This window comes from Dermacentor silvarum, chromosome 8, assembly GCF_013339745.2.
Source record: "Dermacentor silvarum isolate Dsil-2018 chromosome 8, BIME_Dsil_1.4, whole genome shotgun sequence".
Taxonomy (NCBI): Eukaryota; Metazoa; Arthropoda; class Arachnida; order Ixodida; family Ixodidae; genus Dermacentor; species Dermacentor silvarum.
Genome location: NC_051161.1, coordinates 42,672,755 through 42,688,817, shown reverse-complemented (window position 1 = coordinate 42,688,817; position 16,063 = coordinate 42,672,755). Strand labels below are relative to the sequence as shown.

General features: G+C 45.0%; 1 protein-coding gene across 1 annotated transcript in view; it reads right to left on the bottom strand.

The window, feature by feature from the left end:
• The window catches only part of LOC119461090 (protein arginine N-methyltransferase 6), a 28,940-nt gene that overhangs the window by 6,062 nt on the left and 6,815 nt on the right, over window positions 1-16,063 (bottom strand). The window contains exons 8-12 of the mRNA XM_037722274.2: window positions 14,967-15,040; window positions 12,105-12,187; window positions 11,862-11,971; window positions 8,872-8,981; window positions 7,236-7,343 (exon numbers count right to left, since the gene is read on the bottom strand). Coding sequence (XP_037578202.1) covers window positions 7,236-7,343; window positions 8,872-8,981; window positions 11,862-11,971; window positions 12,105-12,187; window positions 14,967-15,040 — 485 coding nt within the window. The remainder of the gene's footprint in view (window positions 1-7,235; window positions 7,344-8,871; window positions 8,982-11,861; window positions 11,972-12,104; window positions 12,188-14,966; window positions 15,041-16,063) is intronic.

Sequence of the window (16,063 nt, the reverse complement as noted above, 5' to 3'; positions counted from 1 at the left end):
TCGGGGAGAACATCGGCGGAAGACGACACAAGGCAGGGGCGCCCTGCAACCTTACGGAATGAAAACAACGTAGCTCGGATCAGGGAGATCGTACAGCAAGACCGCACCATTACAGTCCGCATGCTATCGGATGCTCTCGACATTAGTGAGACAACATGCCACCAAATTTTGCAAGAGAACTTGGGGAAATGAAAGCTGAATGCCAGACTTGTGTCGCACTCCCTCACACAGGACCAGAAGGACACGCGGGCATCAGTGAGCGCCGATTTGCTCTCCGAGGCAGAGAAGGATGCTACATTCGTCGACAGCATCATCGCTGAAGACGAAACATGGCGTTTTCAATATGATCTTCAAACAATTCGAATGACGGTTCACAAGCTCTCCAGCGTTGAGAAAGGTGCGGCGACAGAAGAACAAAACAAAGACGATGCTGATAGTTTTTTTCGATGCCAGAGATGTCATACACCATGAGTTCGTCCCACAAGGACAGACAGTGAATGAGGAGTTTTATATCCGCGTGCTCTAACACATGCGTGCGTGATGCATTGCGACGCCGCTGCCCTGACTTATGGGCATCTGGACAATGGAGCCTTCTCCACGATAACGCAAGGCCGCACACTGCTCTCAGCGTGACAAAATTTTTTGCCAAGCACAGCATTACCGTACTTCCCCATCCGCCATACTCGCCTGAACTCTCCCCATGCAATTTTTTCCTGTTTCCTCGTGTGAAGAGAGCCCTAAAAGGTCGCTGGATGGGGAGCGTGGAGGCCATTCAAGACGCCATGACAAAGGAGCTGACAGCCCTGCCAAAAGCATTTTCCAACTGTTTCCAAGACCTCAAGAAGCGTTGGAAACTGTGTATAGGCTGCAAGGGAGACTATTTCGAAGGGGTGCTGCACAAATGATTTCAATGTTAAACGCATGTTTTTTAATGGACTCAGTCTCGGAACTTTACGGACAAAGGTTGTATATAAGAAAATTAGCAACCCCACAAATCATGTGTGGAAACATGACGTACGAAGAATTTTTTTTATATATACGATATTTACTCGAATCTAACGCGCACTTTTTTCCGATAAAACAGGTCCAAAAATTGCATGCACGTTAGAATCGAGTACGACCATAAATCTGGATTACCATATAGCCGTTGGCATTTAAAAATTCCAACGGCTTCCTCAATGTGCTGCAGTACACGTGCTTAGGCATTAGTCGTCCAATTTTCTGCATCTGCTGTATCACCATAAAGTGCTGAGTTCATCATGATGCCACATTTAAAAGGAAAGTGATCATGTGTGCGGAGACGGACGGAAATCGAGCCGCATCACGGGCGTTCGGAGAATCCGAAACTTGCATGCAGGACTGGTGCAAACAAAAGGAGAGGATTTTTGCCAGCAAAGCAACATGGAAGGGTTTCAGTGCAACGAAGTAGGACGTATTCTACGATGATCAACTTAGGCGGTACGATCGCCTTGGCCCTATCTTGAAAACGATCTGCGACGTGGAGAGTCTGCCGCGCGCTGTGTTTTCGCCAGGTCGCGTTGAAGCAAGAGACATGCTAGCACGGAGGTCAATTCGCTCGACGCGTTTTGACAGCGAGTTTCCACGGTCAACGAGCGAGAAGTGCTCATGTTTGCATGTGCGCGCGTGACACCGTGCTTAATTTATTTAGTAAGCGAATGTTTAAAATTTTATACGGCCGATAAAACTGCTATCCTTACTTCGTATAGTGGTCTACCCATTTGCTATGACAATCGATGCTTTGCCTTTCAGGCGAAACTGCGACTTTTTTTATTCATCGCAACTGTAGTGCACCGGGAGCACGGTGTAAGATATACAGTAAAACCTCGATAATTCGAAGGTCGCCGGACCGCGAAAATTCTTCGAATTAAGCGGATTTTCGAATTAACCGAAATGAATAATAAAAAAGAAAACAAGCAAGAACTTGCAGCAAAAAGAAATCACCTTTATTTTCCATGTCCGAGAAAAATTACTCAATGTAATTACCGATAAGGGATTACTTGGCGCGCTGGTTCGCCGCCCCTAGTGCCATGCTCTCCAGCTGGCTCAAAAAACGTAGCATACAAATATCACCCGCACTGCACTCAACAAAGTTGCGGACAATGTTTACGGAATCGATACTGCCGCGAAAGCGGGCGTGGTGGTGCTTGACTCCAAAAATTTGGACTTGCTGGATATTCCGGACTTCAAAAATGCACCGTCAGGGTTCCCATTGAGTTCATGCATTTTCGCACCCAATTTTTCTGACGAATTGAGACCCCAAAGTTCGATTTTGCGGACTAAATCGCTCTTTCCGAGCCGCGCTACCCAATCTTGAAGGCCACCATGTTGGATTTTGCACTGGCTTGGATTCCAGTGGCTCGCTGTGTAGCCTCCAAGATTGGAACGCGCGCTATCAATAGAGAGCTTGTGCAATCCTCCAGTCTCGGAGGCCATGCCCGCTCTTCCTTGGCTGACAAAACGCTCCAGAGTACTGCTCTTTTTCTTTTTTCTTAGTAATGCGCTCAGCACTATCGTTGTAACCATTTATTGTGGGATGTTTTTTTATTGCGACACCAATTATATGGACACTTCAAGCGGATTTTCGCCGTTGGCGTCGCCGCCCTGAGGTTCCATACAAAGTCCAAGGGCGATAAAATCAGCGCCGCGCGCCCGCCGTATGTGCTCTTCTACTCTTCTAACTGCGTACTTAGTGCCGGAGCGGTTTCTCGCGCGCACCGTATCTTGGAAGCGATCTCCAGACGGCTCTGACCTTTTGTATGCGATAGACCGCACGCGATAGACCGCGCAGCGATAGACCGCACGAACCTTCGCGGCCGCGCTCGTTCGTGCGCGCTGACACCACGCTTGTTAATTCAGTGAGGGTTTTTTTTTTTTTCTCAAGTTTCGGTTGCTATTTTGAACGTGGCGTGTACACTGAGCAGGTGTCTCGGAGACCCAAGTCTCAGTGATCGGCGCTACTTCCTGTACCTTCGCGAGAGCTAAGTGGTGCGAAGCTCGTTTCTTGGATCTTCGTGGCGAACTCCGTTGGCGGAGATCGCCAACGCGGTGACGTTCGTGTCGACTGTACACAGAGACGACGTCATTGCTGCGCAAATCCAAGCAGGTCGATCCCCTCCAAGCGTAGTATGAGGCAGGGCATTATTAGAGATTTTTTTTTAAGCCGCACTAATAACTTTTTTTTTTCGGCCGAACGAGTTTTCCGGACTATTTTTCAGTCCCCTCGAGCTCGGAAAATCGGTTGGCGACTGTACGAGCGCCCTAACCTAACCGCCGCACGTTGCTACTAGCCGGAAACTTTGAATTATCCGAATAGAGCCGCGCGGGCCATTCAAATTATCCGGTAGAATTTGCATTGAGAATGACAGGACCGCTCAAATTCTTCGAATTAACCGAAATTTCGAATTAACCGAGTTCGAATTATCGAGGTTTTACTGTATATATGTATATATACATATATATACCTTACATCATGACCGGGAGTAAATCTTTGTTTTTCCAAATGAGAGAAAGTTGTATTTCTGTAAGAAAGCATGAGGGTCGCGCTACTGTAAAAATGAATGAATGAATAATAACTTTATTTATAATCCGGCGAGTTACTCGGGGATTTGGGCGAATACCCCTGCCTAGGTGTCGGCCAGGAGCCCTTGAGCTCTGGCAGCTTCCTCGGCCCGCTGGACGGCCCAGAGTTGGTCTTCGAGGGCGGAGCTGAGCAGCGTAGTCTCCCAGCGCGTTCGGCTCGAGGCTGCGTCCCCGTCTGGAACCCCCCCCTCGTTTGCACTCCCATAACATGTGTTCCAGGGTTGCCCTGGCCTCACAAAACTTGCATTGGTTGGACGAATAAAGCTCTGGGTAACAGAGATTCAAGATCACCGGGTTTACAAACGTTCTTGTCTGCAGCTGTCGCCATGCGACCGCCTGTCTCTTGTTCAGTTTCTGGTGTGGTGGCGGAAATTTGCACCTCGCCAGTCTGTAGTGTTGCGTTATATCTCTAAAACTCGTCAGGCGATCCTCCCACTCCCACCCCTCACCAGACGTCATGGCCGAGGCGGCGGTAGTGTGGTTGGCGGCTCGGTCCGTAAGCCCTCGAGCCGCCCCGTGCGCCGCCTCGTTGCCGGCGAGTGATGTGGTGTGGGCGGGTGCCCATACGATGTAAACTTCTTTATTCCCGGTTTTGCCCGCGAGTAGTATTCGTAATGCCTCGGGGGAGATGCGGCCGTTGGCGTAGTTGCGAATTGCCGTCTGGGAGTCGCTGATGATCACTTCGGCCTCGGTGGTGGCCACCGCTAGCACGATGGCCACCTCCTCCGCTGTTTCCGCGTGCACCGTGCGTACCGTGACACTAGTTTTGCAAGTGTTCTCGTGATCTACCACCGCGGCCATGAAGGATTTTACTGTAAAGGATTTTTTTTTTTTTTTGGTCATGGAAATCAGGTGGGCTTTACAATCAAGGTCGCGTTAGAATCGAGTAAATACAGTATATATTCTGCTGGTCTCAATGTATTTTTGAACAAGGCACTCCACTTAATCGATCTTCTTTCGAGAAAGCTACCTACCACTTGTTTGTTCAGATAATCTGATCTAGCTCTAAAGAGTACCAATCGAGACCGCAATTCAAGTGCATGCCGATGGTGACACTAGTTCTGTTACACACTTTCTCTGGAAGTTTGAAGGAAACCTATGAATGAAGTTTAACAACACTTCTGCATGTGTCTGTGCCATTGGTGAAACATTATGTCAGAAACGCACAGGTAAGGCACTGTAGCATTATCCAAGAAAATTAGTCACACCTTTACATACAAGAACTCTTAAGACTTCAGTTAAGCCATAAAGGGCCAAGAAAAAACTACCTGCCAGAGTATGCAATGGTCTTGTAAACTGCATTGTGAATGTTTTATTAATTGCACTTTATTATTAGAAACTGTACAATAGCATACTTTATAAAGTACGCTTGGAATTTATGGGAGAAAAACACGAAGCAGGATCTCAAAGGTATGCTATAGTTTGGAACGTCTTAAAACGAGAAGGTTTACTTCAAATGGTCAAATTAAACTTTATACAGGGCCATTTAGCTTTCTGATGGAAAAATTAGCATTTTAGTGGCTATTATTCTTTGTTTAGGATCTGTTTTTACTATTAAAGCCTCACCTTATATTCAAACAAATACAGTAATTTATACAAGTGAACATCTGAGACTTTCAGCACTTTCTTCAATGGTGGTTGAAACATTCGATATAACGGTGGCCTCTCTTGCAATTAGGGTTGATTTCTTGCATCATTTACTCGGTGATATTTCCCCTCTTGCAGTTAAGCTCGATTTCTTGCATCATTTGCTCGGTGATATTTTTGTTAGAAGCTTCTCACCTATTATGAGATGGGGCCCGGTTCTGGTCCCGGAATGTGGGTTGCCCTATTTTTATTCCATATCTCATCTGGTTTGGCAGTGGAATATACTATATACATTGCCAATCTTGTCTAAATTGTTTTTCATTCATATAAATTTAGTGCAACAATGTTCGCTATTAATTGAATGTGAAGACAAGAGCATTGTCATTTTTTGTCGGCGGCAAGAAAGGAATCTGGAGAAGAAATATCAATGATGATGCAATCGTTATTCTCTGTTTATGCCTGCAACCATCTGTGAAATTTCTTTTATCCAGCAAAAAATATTTCACAGGAGTTATGGCAAAAAAAACAAAAAAACAAAACAAAAAAAAAACAGCATATGTGCTTTGAGAGCAAGCAAACCCTTCCAGCATACACATAGGCCTAGTGTACTTTATAAAGTACACCTGCATTCATTTTCATGTGACGCTTTAAAGATGCATCGTACAGGCAACATTATGCCCATTCATCATTTATGACACTCTTTTCTGAAACTTTCACACAAAAATTAGCTATACAAAGCAAGTACTAGAGGTGATAAAAAATAAACTGTGCGCACAGCTGTGCTTGCTATGTCCAGCACTTCTCGAATTTTGACGATGAATAGATGAAGGACATCATGCAGCGGAGAAAAAAAACTGTGTGTTCGTCATTGCAAGATCCTTCTAAGCAAAATGGCATACTAAGAAAAACAGTACGTTTCTTCTTTAACTATTTACAAATAAAAAGGCTGCCAAAATTTCAAAAGTACACTGGACACTAATGGGGAAAACGTGTATCTGTGAATACAGTGATGCAGTCTGCTTTGCTTATAGCCTAATTTTAACTGGCATGCTGCGAGAAGAACAGGGGAACCACAGGGCTAAATTTTTTCATTTAATGTGACGCGAAGCAAGAAAACAATGAAGCCGGGGAAAGCATAGGGTAAATTAGTCATTCTTAATTGAAATGTAAAAATGAACAGAGAAATGAAAGCAGACGAAAAGACGACTTTCTGCAGGTGGAAGCCAAACCCACATTTTCCACATAACGCATGCAGTGCTTTACCGTTAAGGCCACTTTATAGTCCAACACAGCGTGCCTGTCCGCCAGCGTCGGTGGAGGTCGGCGACGCCAGGTTCGTCATGTTACGGTGGGGCGAAAACAGACCCTCTATAGCCCGTGTGTGCCGCGCCACGTCACCTAGACGCATGTGCACTTTATACGCAACTAGGAGTTTCAGGATGATACGAAGCTGCGAGCTCGCTGCACAAGCCACCAGCCCATCTTGCTCAATGAGACGCAGACGTGGTGCATTCTAGGTGACAAGGCCGGCGTGAAATGCAGCGTGTCGTATCTCAATGTCAGCTGCAGCCAGGGCACGCCGACGAACGCCAGATACGTCGGCCGCACCTCGCATCGGAATATAGAGTGCTGCGCTTTCGCTGGCGTGGCATCGCCGTGCCCAGCGCGCTTGCGCGTCAACTCTACATCGGACTATAAAGTGGCCTTTAGGCTACTGTGGCAGCCATCATCCCGACAACCTTCCAAAATTAACCTTGTGAGCATTAGCCAGCACCACTAATGGTCATGGTGGCAGACGTGGAACATCCTTCCAAATGCAGTAGTCGCAATGTATGTGAACTCAAGGAGACAACTGGCCAATAAATCCTTGGAATGCTACACTGAAGCATCAGGTCTGCCAAAGTCAAGACCCTAGCTATGCAAGGAGCAATAATAGTAAGGTGAACCGAGAGTATACATTTTTTAGTTACCTATAACCACACGAAGAAAACGGACAATGAATTGAAGAAAAGCAGGTGAGTCAGGATAACTGCTAAGTTGTTACTTACCGATGGTGGTCAGCACTTGGATTGATTGTGACAGTTCCTCGAATCTCTGAGTCCTGCTTGACATCAACAGGGTTTATGTAGAGAACTGTCTGCTGCCAATGCGTCTCACTGCAAGTGGCACAGGGGGAGGAATATTTAAGCAAGATGCATACCTGCCAACCTGTGAACTTCGAAATTGACGAAACTCCTTCGTACACAACATTGGAATGGGTGAGGGGGGAGGGCAGTGGAATAGCAAGCATTTCTTAAATTTGTCCTGAGCACACACTTTTCGTGGGATACATACGCACTTTATTAACAATGATTTACCTTTACTTGCAGCACACAAGCAGCAGCAAACTTGAAAAAAGGCAAACTAACAAGCAACACACTGTTTTTAGACCCCCCCTCCCCCCATAGAAAAAAAAAATGCGGTTTTACATGCCAGAACCACCATTTGATGAAGAGGCACACCGTTGTGGGGCACGTCGAATTATTTTGATCATCTTGATTCCTTAACATGCACCTAAATCTAATAACATGGGCATTTCTGCATTTCACCCCCCGTCGAAATGCGGCTGCTACGGCCGACACGAAACCCGCAACCTCGAACTCTGCAGCGCAACGCTACAGCCTCTGTACTAATGCAGCGGGTTTTTTGGATCACATCAACTTTAGTGTTGCTAATATAACCTGCTTCTGAAACTTGTCTGAAAGAACTCAGAAGTTTTGAGCGCAAACAGGAGGTGCAGGTTATAACGGCACCTTTGCTGTCCTCTGTGACTTCATGGCAATGCACACTGTGCTGCCATGAAGCCACACTGTGACTGGCGACTGAACAAACGAGAAAACAAGATTCTTTCTTGCTCTTTTCTTCATGCCAACAATTGTGCTGGGTTGCTTTTGCAACCCTTTTCAAAAGTTTGTGAGATGAACGCTCAGAAATAAGTTCGTTTTACACATTTAATACCACGAATGCACAAAGACTGCTGGAGAGGACAAGATTGGTTAGATTAAATCGAGGCTCCATTCAATCTTTGGCAACAAGTAATAGCAGTTTTTCAAAGTTTAGTATTAGATGCATGCCTATTTGCTGTCTACACCGTTTTTTGACACAACACACTATTGCAAGTTACGGCATCAACTCCTCGTACGCTCTGCTACACTACATACGTAGATGACACGCTGACCAACTCCCATTTGCTCGAATTCCAGCGCATGGGACTGGAAGTTCAACTTCTACACTTTCGTGTAGCGGCAGCTGTCAGCATTCCGAATTCAGGGGCCGAATTCTGACGAATTAACGAAGGTTTGGTCCCATAGACTAACATGCACTTTGGCCGGGACAAATAGAGCCGTCCGAATTATCCGAATTAACGGGTGTTGAATTAACGAGCTTTTACTGTATAGCTTTCTAGTTTGGACATATAAAAAGCAGGTAGCGGGTGCACATTTCGTTGGGGGTGCGTGTTAAAATCAGGCAAGTACTGTCAAATGAATAAGCAGTGTGTCTTTTGTTTTTCTGCATCTTCTTTAATTCAACGCGCTAGAATAAAAGATCAATTGAGATCACCAAATATTTAATATTCACTAGTGAGGCACACAACAAAAGATCCAGACATTCGCTACTGACTACAAAATAAGCCAAGTAACTCACGAGTCATAAGGTGATGTGGAAAGAATCACATCCCGAGGAAATTCCACTGAAAACCAAATGACAAAGGCGTGAACCCTGCCATGGCCATAGCAACAACACATGAAGTTTTCCTGTGATAAAAAGGGGGGAAAGAAAATTAAAGGGTTCATTCAAGAACAGTAAATGTCATTCAGGAGACTGCACACTAGCAGCACATGATCGTTCACACAACTGCAATCACACTGAACATTTGTATGAAACTGCTCATGCTCGTTTGATAGAATAATCAATAGTGCCAATTTCTTTAAAACAGCCACAACACAAATGTAGCAGAGGATGCTCTAGTTCACAGCTTAAGACCTGCACAGTGGTGGAACAGCCATTTTACCTTTTAGCGCACATCCTGACACAGGGAAAATGCTGATTCGGCGCAGTGGTGAACGTACATCTATACACCAGATGGTGTATATAGATGGGCCAGGCCCTCTTCTTCCCACTTATTACGTTTGCCTTCCAAGTTATTACATTGAAAAACTGAGACGGTGCACCACCAATGCAGCATAATCATCCACAGGCAGCGCTTATGTTAAAAGCCACTGTGGCTGACTTAGTTACCTTGCGTGGTTACTTTAACTTACACAGCTGCGCAGAAACTGAAAAAGAGCTGCAAGTGCTTGAAAAGATACAAGAGCCAGATGGAAATCAGAAGCTTCGATTAGTGTGATTCACGGCTACAACCACTCAAAAAAGTGCTTAACATTCAATTTTTAACTGTCAGAGGCAATAGCGAGTCTCATATAGCGAGTCTTATATACCTCATCCGTAGTGCCACCTCATTATCGGATGTTTTGCTTCCCTGGATCATGCATTCATTTCCCGTGGTCCTTTAAAGGGGCCCTGAACCACCCTTGAGGCTCGGTGAAATACAGCGTAGACCGCTTATAACGTAAGTCGCCAGAGTCGCAAATATCCGCACTATAACCAAAGCAACAATATTAAAGGCCCGCACATATGCAAAACATGTGCACCGAGCCGCCACGCGTATGCGACAGTCGAGGAATGCGGCCAGAACGTTTGCATTCAATTTACAGTCGAATCTCGTTAATTCGAAATAATTCACGCGGCGGCGCCTACGACCGGCATTGCTCCGGCACCGCCATAGAGTAAAAGCTTAGGAGAGACCCCTCAATGTCGCGCGCAAACAAAACAAAAAAAGAAAAGAAAGAAAGAAAGAAGAAAAAAAACGCGGCGGAAATTTCACCCTCTCTCAAATGGCAAGGTCGCCGATTCTGCACTGCGCCCACGGTGTAAGTGATTACGCCGGAAGATGCGTGTACGTGCCGACGTCTCAGCGACGCTACCGTAGCCATGCGTAGAAAATGGCAGTGAACCCTTCTTACTCCTTTAAGCTTCCTCTACTTTCTAGTCGCGTGTTGACCTTGCACACTGCGGCTACGGCGCAGAGGGAGCAGCGGCACTGTCCCAGGCCGACCAATGAAACTGCCCCACGCCGGCAAACGCCCGCTTCTCGATAACGGCAGAAAACGAAACTTCGGGGAGCTGGCGCCGGGCCGGCTGGAGCGGCCCAGCGGCGGTGCCTGCACGGCGGCGGGCGCGCACGCTGACAGAGTGAGGGAGCTGCGAGGGAGGACGAGGGGAGCCACCGAAGCGGCGGAGTTGCCGAGGCGAAATCCGCTTCCCTGCCGCCCTCCTCCCTCACATTCCACGGTCTCCACGTGCGCCCTTCGCCGTGCTGTGCCGGCGCCGCCCGCTCCCTCAAGTTTCGTTTACTGCCGTTATCGTGAAGCGAATGCAACAGAACACCTATACAAACTTGTTTCGCGGCCCTCGCTCGCTATGCGTGCCGTGATATTTCACGACTCGCACTCAAGATTATGGTTTCAGCCTCACTGGCTGTTCGTTCGCACCACGTGCCCTTCTCCACTTCATCTCTCTTTCTTCCTCGAGCACTCCTTGGGGCGCCCGTTTGAGGGGAGTGTTCGCCGTCTCCGCTGACTTCCGTACTCCCAGGCAGCCGCACTGTAACCGGTATTTCGTTTCCCGCAACTGCACTATAAGCGATACGTGTATACATGGAGTGCTATGGGAAAATTAACGGGACTCTGAAAAGACCGCACTATATCCGATCCTGCACCAAAGCGGTTACGTTATAAGTGGTCTATACTGTAACATAATCTGCAGGTAGCATATGCTGCTGTGAACATCTCAGTCAAGTTTTACTGTCATACGCAATGCGTGGAGCTCGCAAGTGGAGCGCAAAGTCACCTTTCTCTCATACATTCTCTTTTCAACTGAAGCCATGATCCTCCCTTATTTCAGGACGCTTTATTTCGTAATAAAGCGCATTCCCATACGTGGCTGCCGCTGTTAGCGGCAGACGGATAAAATGCGGCCGCCGCGGGGTGCCACCACAAGCCCACTGGCTAAGTGCACTGAGGCTCGCGTTTGGCTTATGTTTAGTACGTCGTAGACCCAAAAATCAGAATTCGTGGTATCTATGTTAACATCCAAAATGAAATTTGAACTGCGTGCCGCAGTGACATTTCAAAGGTGGAGTGTTGTGGGCCAGCACCACTCCGCCGTAGCCTTCACCGTGCAAGGCATTGAAGAAGGAATGGGAGCACAGCGGAGGCCGTGTTTGATTGCCAAAAACTCCGCTTCTGCTGAACACATTGAAGTACTTTGCAAGGCAAAGTATTTCTGAAACCACCCATTTTCACTTTAAATGCCTTTTTCCACTTCGATAAAAAGTGGTTGAGGGCCCCTATAAGAATTGTATTAAATGAACTTTACTATACTGGCAACACGGGTACACAATACTCTATGAAAGACCGCTAAACTGAGTATGACAACTGTTGCTCTGATGCGTGGCTTTGTAAATTCAGTCTGTAGCTAGTCACTAGTTAACGCTATTTCAGTGTAGCAATATGAGCTATTGAATTTAAGTATATGAGAGAGCTGTCAAGAGATTTCATGAGTATGCAACTCACTTTAATGCACTGGAGGTCTTCAGACTTGACAGTGTAGAGGTCCAGCTCGAGAAAGCAAGTGCCTCTTGAGATCACATTCTCCGCATCTACAGTTTTCACCGTGATGTGTTCTGGAGAGATTAAAAAAAAAAAAAAAAGAAACATGACATTTTTTTTAGAACCACGCAACGTAACACAAGAAAGAGCTTAGAAAGAGAAAAGAACACAAGTTCACATGTTCAAAGAAAAAAGTGAGATGCTTACTGTACATCTCCGCCTTTGCGAACTCAGTTACGCAAGACATGTCCACATGAAAGTTGTCCTTCACCATTTTCCAGAAATCAATCCTGCAGGAGAGGGCAAGACTGTAGCATTCAACAAGCAGAATTTCTTGTAGCGTTATAAGACAAGATCTATAAGAACTTCCAGAGTTACTATAACACTGGCATTTTGTTTGTCTTGAGCACAGAATTGGAAAAGAGTACAAGAGCGGTAGAAAAACTGGGGTAACAAGCCCTGTCAGAGATGAAAACGCCATTGAAACTCGAATGTACAATAAGTTTACCCAGCTCTGGAACATCCTGGGTTCTGAAAGGTGCAGATGAGAGAAAAAATAACTTAAAAAAAATAATAGCAAAAATTGTATTAATGACAAGGACCTAGTGAAGGCTACACTAAAAGGCATAACCACTTGAGTGAAGTTAAAGAATGACGAAGAAAGGAATATTATTATTACTAAAGTTGTTTTATGTACCATATCATTATTCCTATGTTATTCGTGCTATGGGCACAATTAAATAAACCACCAAATGTTCTTTCACATTGCACATTAATACATGAGGTGCTTAAGTTTGCCGAACTGAAACACAACTGCTGAGGTAAAGAAGCAAACCTGTACTACGTGCTGGGCATACATGATGCTTTAGCAATAAAGCTAACAAAGCTGGTGGTTAATGCACTAGCTAAAATGTTGGAGCAAAAGAAGCCCTGATGCAACTGCCACATAAGGGTTACACTGTCTTAATAATGTATTTTCAATAAATAAATAAATATACAGTTTTAGAATAGGGGACCTAAAGAAACAATGTTGTCGCCATTGCTTATGCGTCAGACACAAAAGGCGTTAAGGGATTTTATTGGGCACACTATTTCTCAGACATAGTGTACCGCCCCAAACTTGCCCTAAAAGCTTTGTGTCAACAAACATGGCAGCAACCATCCATGCGATTGTTCCCGCCTTATTCCAACTTTTATTCGATTCCTGATAACTCATAAAGTTCGGTGGTGATTTAGGCTATCGCTCTGTCTCATCCCACATAAGAGACTAGGGTTGATCAATGAAACACCACTATTTTCAAGTTTGGTTGTCAATTTAAGAGGTGGTAGACCTAAAAAGGAAATGTTTGGGCTAGGCAAAAATAGACGGTCGAATCATGTAGTGAAGCCAAGCTTGTGGCCAAACGCAACCAAATTGTGTCATAGCCAAAGTTTGACAATTATTTTCAAAATATTGGCGCCAGAGACGGCAGCAACTTAATGAATGCGACTTTGCCAGGACGATGACATCGTTTTGTCGCGTGTCTAGGCGTTTTAAAGCAACAGCTTTTTTTGTTTCTTTGGCACTGGAAATGCATGGTGCAACGCATAGCAAAAAAATTTATTACAAAAAGAGAGCGCTTGCTTCTTCTAGCTGACAAGGAAGAAAGCAGTTACGAGACGCGCATGTCGCCGAAACTCGTTGCGCGCTTTTTTTTTTCATCCTACTGTGGCGTGTTACTTCAAGCCATGGCCACGCTGAAAGGCTAGAGCACTGTGGTAGCGCTCCAGCGTGGCTGTGGTCAAGCACGTTGTGTTTTCTATTTAAACACATTTTAATGCTGAATGAAAGTATTGTTTTCTCTCCAAGTTCCACCATTGTGGCCTTCTCATTCTCTCGTCAAACCTAAACATCAGCCGAGAAGCCTCTTCCTCCACTACTTTAACTTTGAACAGGCCGTTCAAAGACTAACCCAGCCAGCGCATGCACTCTTGACATTCAAGAAAAATCTTTCAGATCACTCCAACTGAAGTCTAGATAAAGTAGAGATAAAGATATGGGCGATCGGCTCATCTTCGGCATGGAGGATGAAGTGAAGGTGTGAACTTTACATCGCAACAAAGGCAAAAGCCATGAATGATGCTATGAGCGTACGCACAATTGACCTCTTGGATTAACTTCGCTGGTGATGGAAAGTAATTTAGTCACCCAAACTAAATGCAACAAATTGTTTGCTCGTACTAGATGAACCTAAAAATGTAATTAAACAACAAATTACGCAAGCCAGAAACTGCATCCTTCATGATACAGTATTTCATTTTATCATTTATTGCAACTTTGCTCTAAAGCCACATTGGCGCTCCAAGTGCAAGACGCAATCTGCAAGTGCAAAACTCTATTCCAAAATTCTTCATGCCTGCACCCAACACAGGCGCACACAACACTCTTTGGAGCCTCTATTCTAAAACTCTCTTAATAAAGCCACAGTGCAAGTGATCCAACAGGACAAATGTCACTCAGCCCTTCGGAGCTAACTGCAAAACCGAGATTAAAACGTTGTCACCATTACAACAGAAGAGCACAACCTGTATCAGTGCTTTTCACATCAACAGTCACGCTATCAGAAGCTGAAAGTAAATGTTGTCAACTATTGCATTTGCAGCTACAGTAGTGTTGGCAGAACATGCAAGAAGCACACGTTTTAAAGCCCCATGTTTTTCCTTACGTCCAATACCAATGTGTCGTGGATCCTTTGATAAACACCTTCCTAGCTGCAACATTTAAAAAACAAGCATTCAGAGGTATAAAGACTGGCACTTCTAGTCAATGGGCTTCACATGTCTAATAAGAAAAAAAACAACAAAATCAGTGTACAGTAACTCTAAAACTTGATGAATTGGGGACATTGTACCATGATTTTCAGCGGATCAGAAAATCTAGCCTAAGAAAAAAAAAATTACCACATGTATAACTGTGTGTTTTCGTAATGTGAGGCTACCACTGCATGATATAGAACAAGAAGTGACAGCTGCCGTGTGGCGGCGAACCACTTACTAAACGTAATACATAACTGAAAATAGTGCACTTGCCTCTCAAAGCCTTCGTCCGGATCAGTCAGAGGAGCAATAAACATACGAGCTTTTTCTGGAAGGAGAACACCATCCTGCAAGGAACAAAGCAAATAAAAGAAATTTCATTATCACCTGTTCTCTTCTCATAAGCTCAACATAAACAGAAAAGAACAAATGCTACAGCAACATTACCTAGAGAAGACATAATAGCGCAAACTGAGTCAATGACATTATAGAAGAGCTCAAGTACTCATCCTTTTGTTATCTATGCGATTGTCTCAATTTACACTCTAAGTTTTTTTCTCTACACATGAACCAGCCAGCCCAGTTGCGAGTTATATTAAACAGCAATTTTCACAACGTCAGCTGGATGATTAGTACTCACGTCATGTTAAGTAAGTTCTGCATTAAAGGAACAACGATATCAAATTTTAAACGTTTCATTTTTGGTGGTAAATGAAGACCTAGACCTCAAAACACTAAAACAAATATTGTCATGCCTCAGTGCACCTGAAACAATTCCCTACAATAGCGCTTGTACAGACCCCATTTTGGTTTCATTTCCCAGAAGGTGCATGAGTCACGAACAACGCATAATGTGGTCAGGTGCAAGCAGACCATCGCGGCATTTTGGCAATCGCTCCAGCTCACTCGGTCATCTGCTATGATGCTACATCAGGCTGTGCAATGAGCAGGCGACTGAGTGGGCTGGAGCTAGCACCATAACGTTGGGAGCTTTTGCTACGACGTGACCACATTCCGAGTCATGACGCATACCTTCATTTATAGGAAAAAATTAAAAGTAAAATTTTTCCCGTCAGTACTCCTTTACGGCACGACAAAACTAATTCTATATCGAGGTCAAACTCGTGCAAAGCTAGGACGCACCCATATAACACGCTGTAGTGTAATGAATGCATATCAAGGGGATAATGTGGCCAGGGCAACATTTCACAGTAACATGCCAAAAGGAGGCTAATCGAAAGGGAGAGGTTGGCTACGGCAGATTCATGCAAATGGCTGGCGCAAAAAATCAAGCATGAATGAGAAATTGTAGACTAGCTATTGTGTTGTCACTGCTGCGCATACCCACACTGCTCTTTAGAGTGAAACAA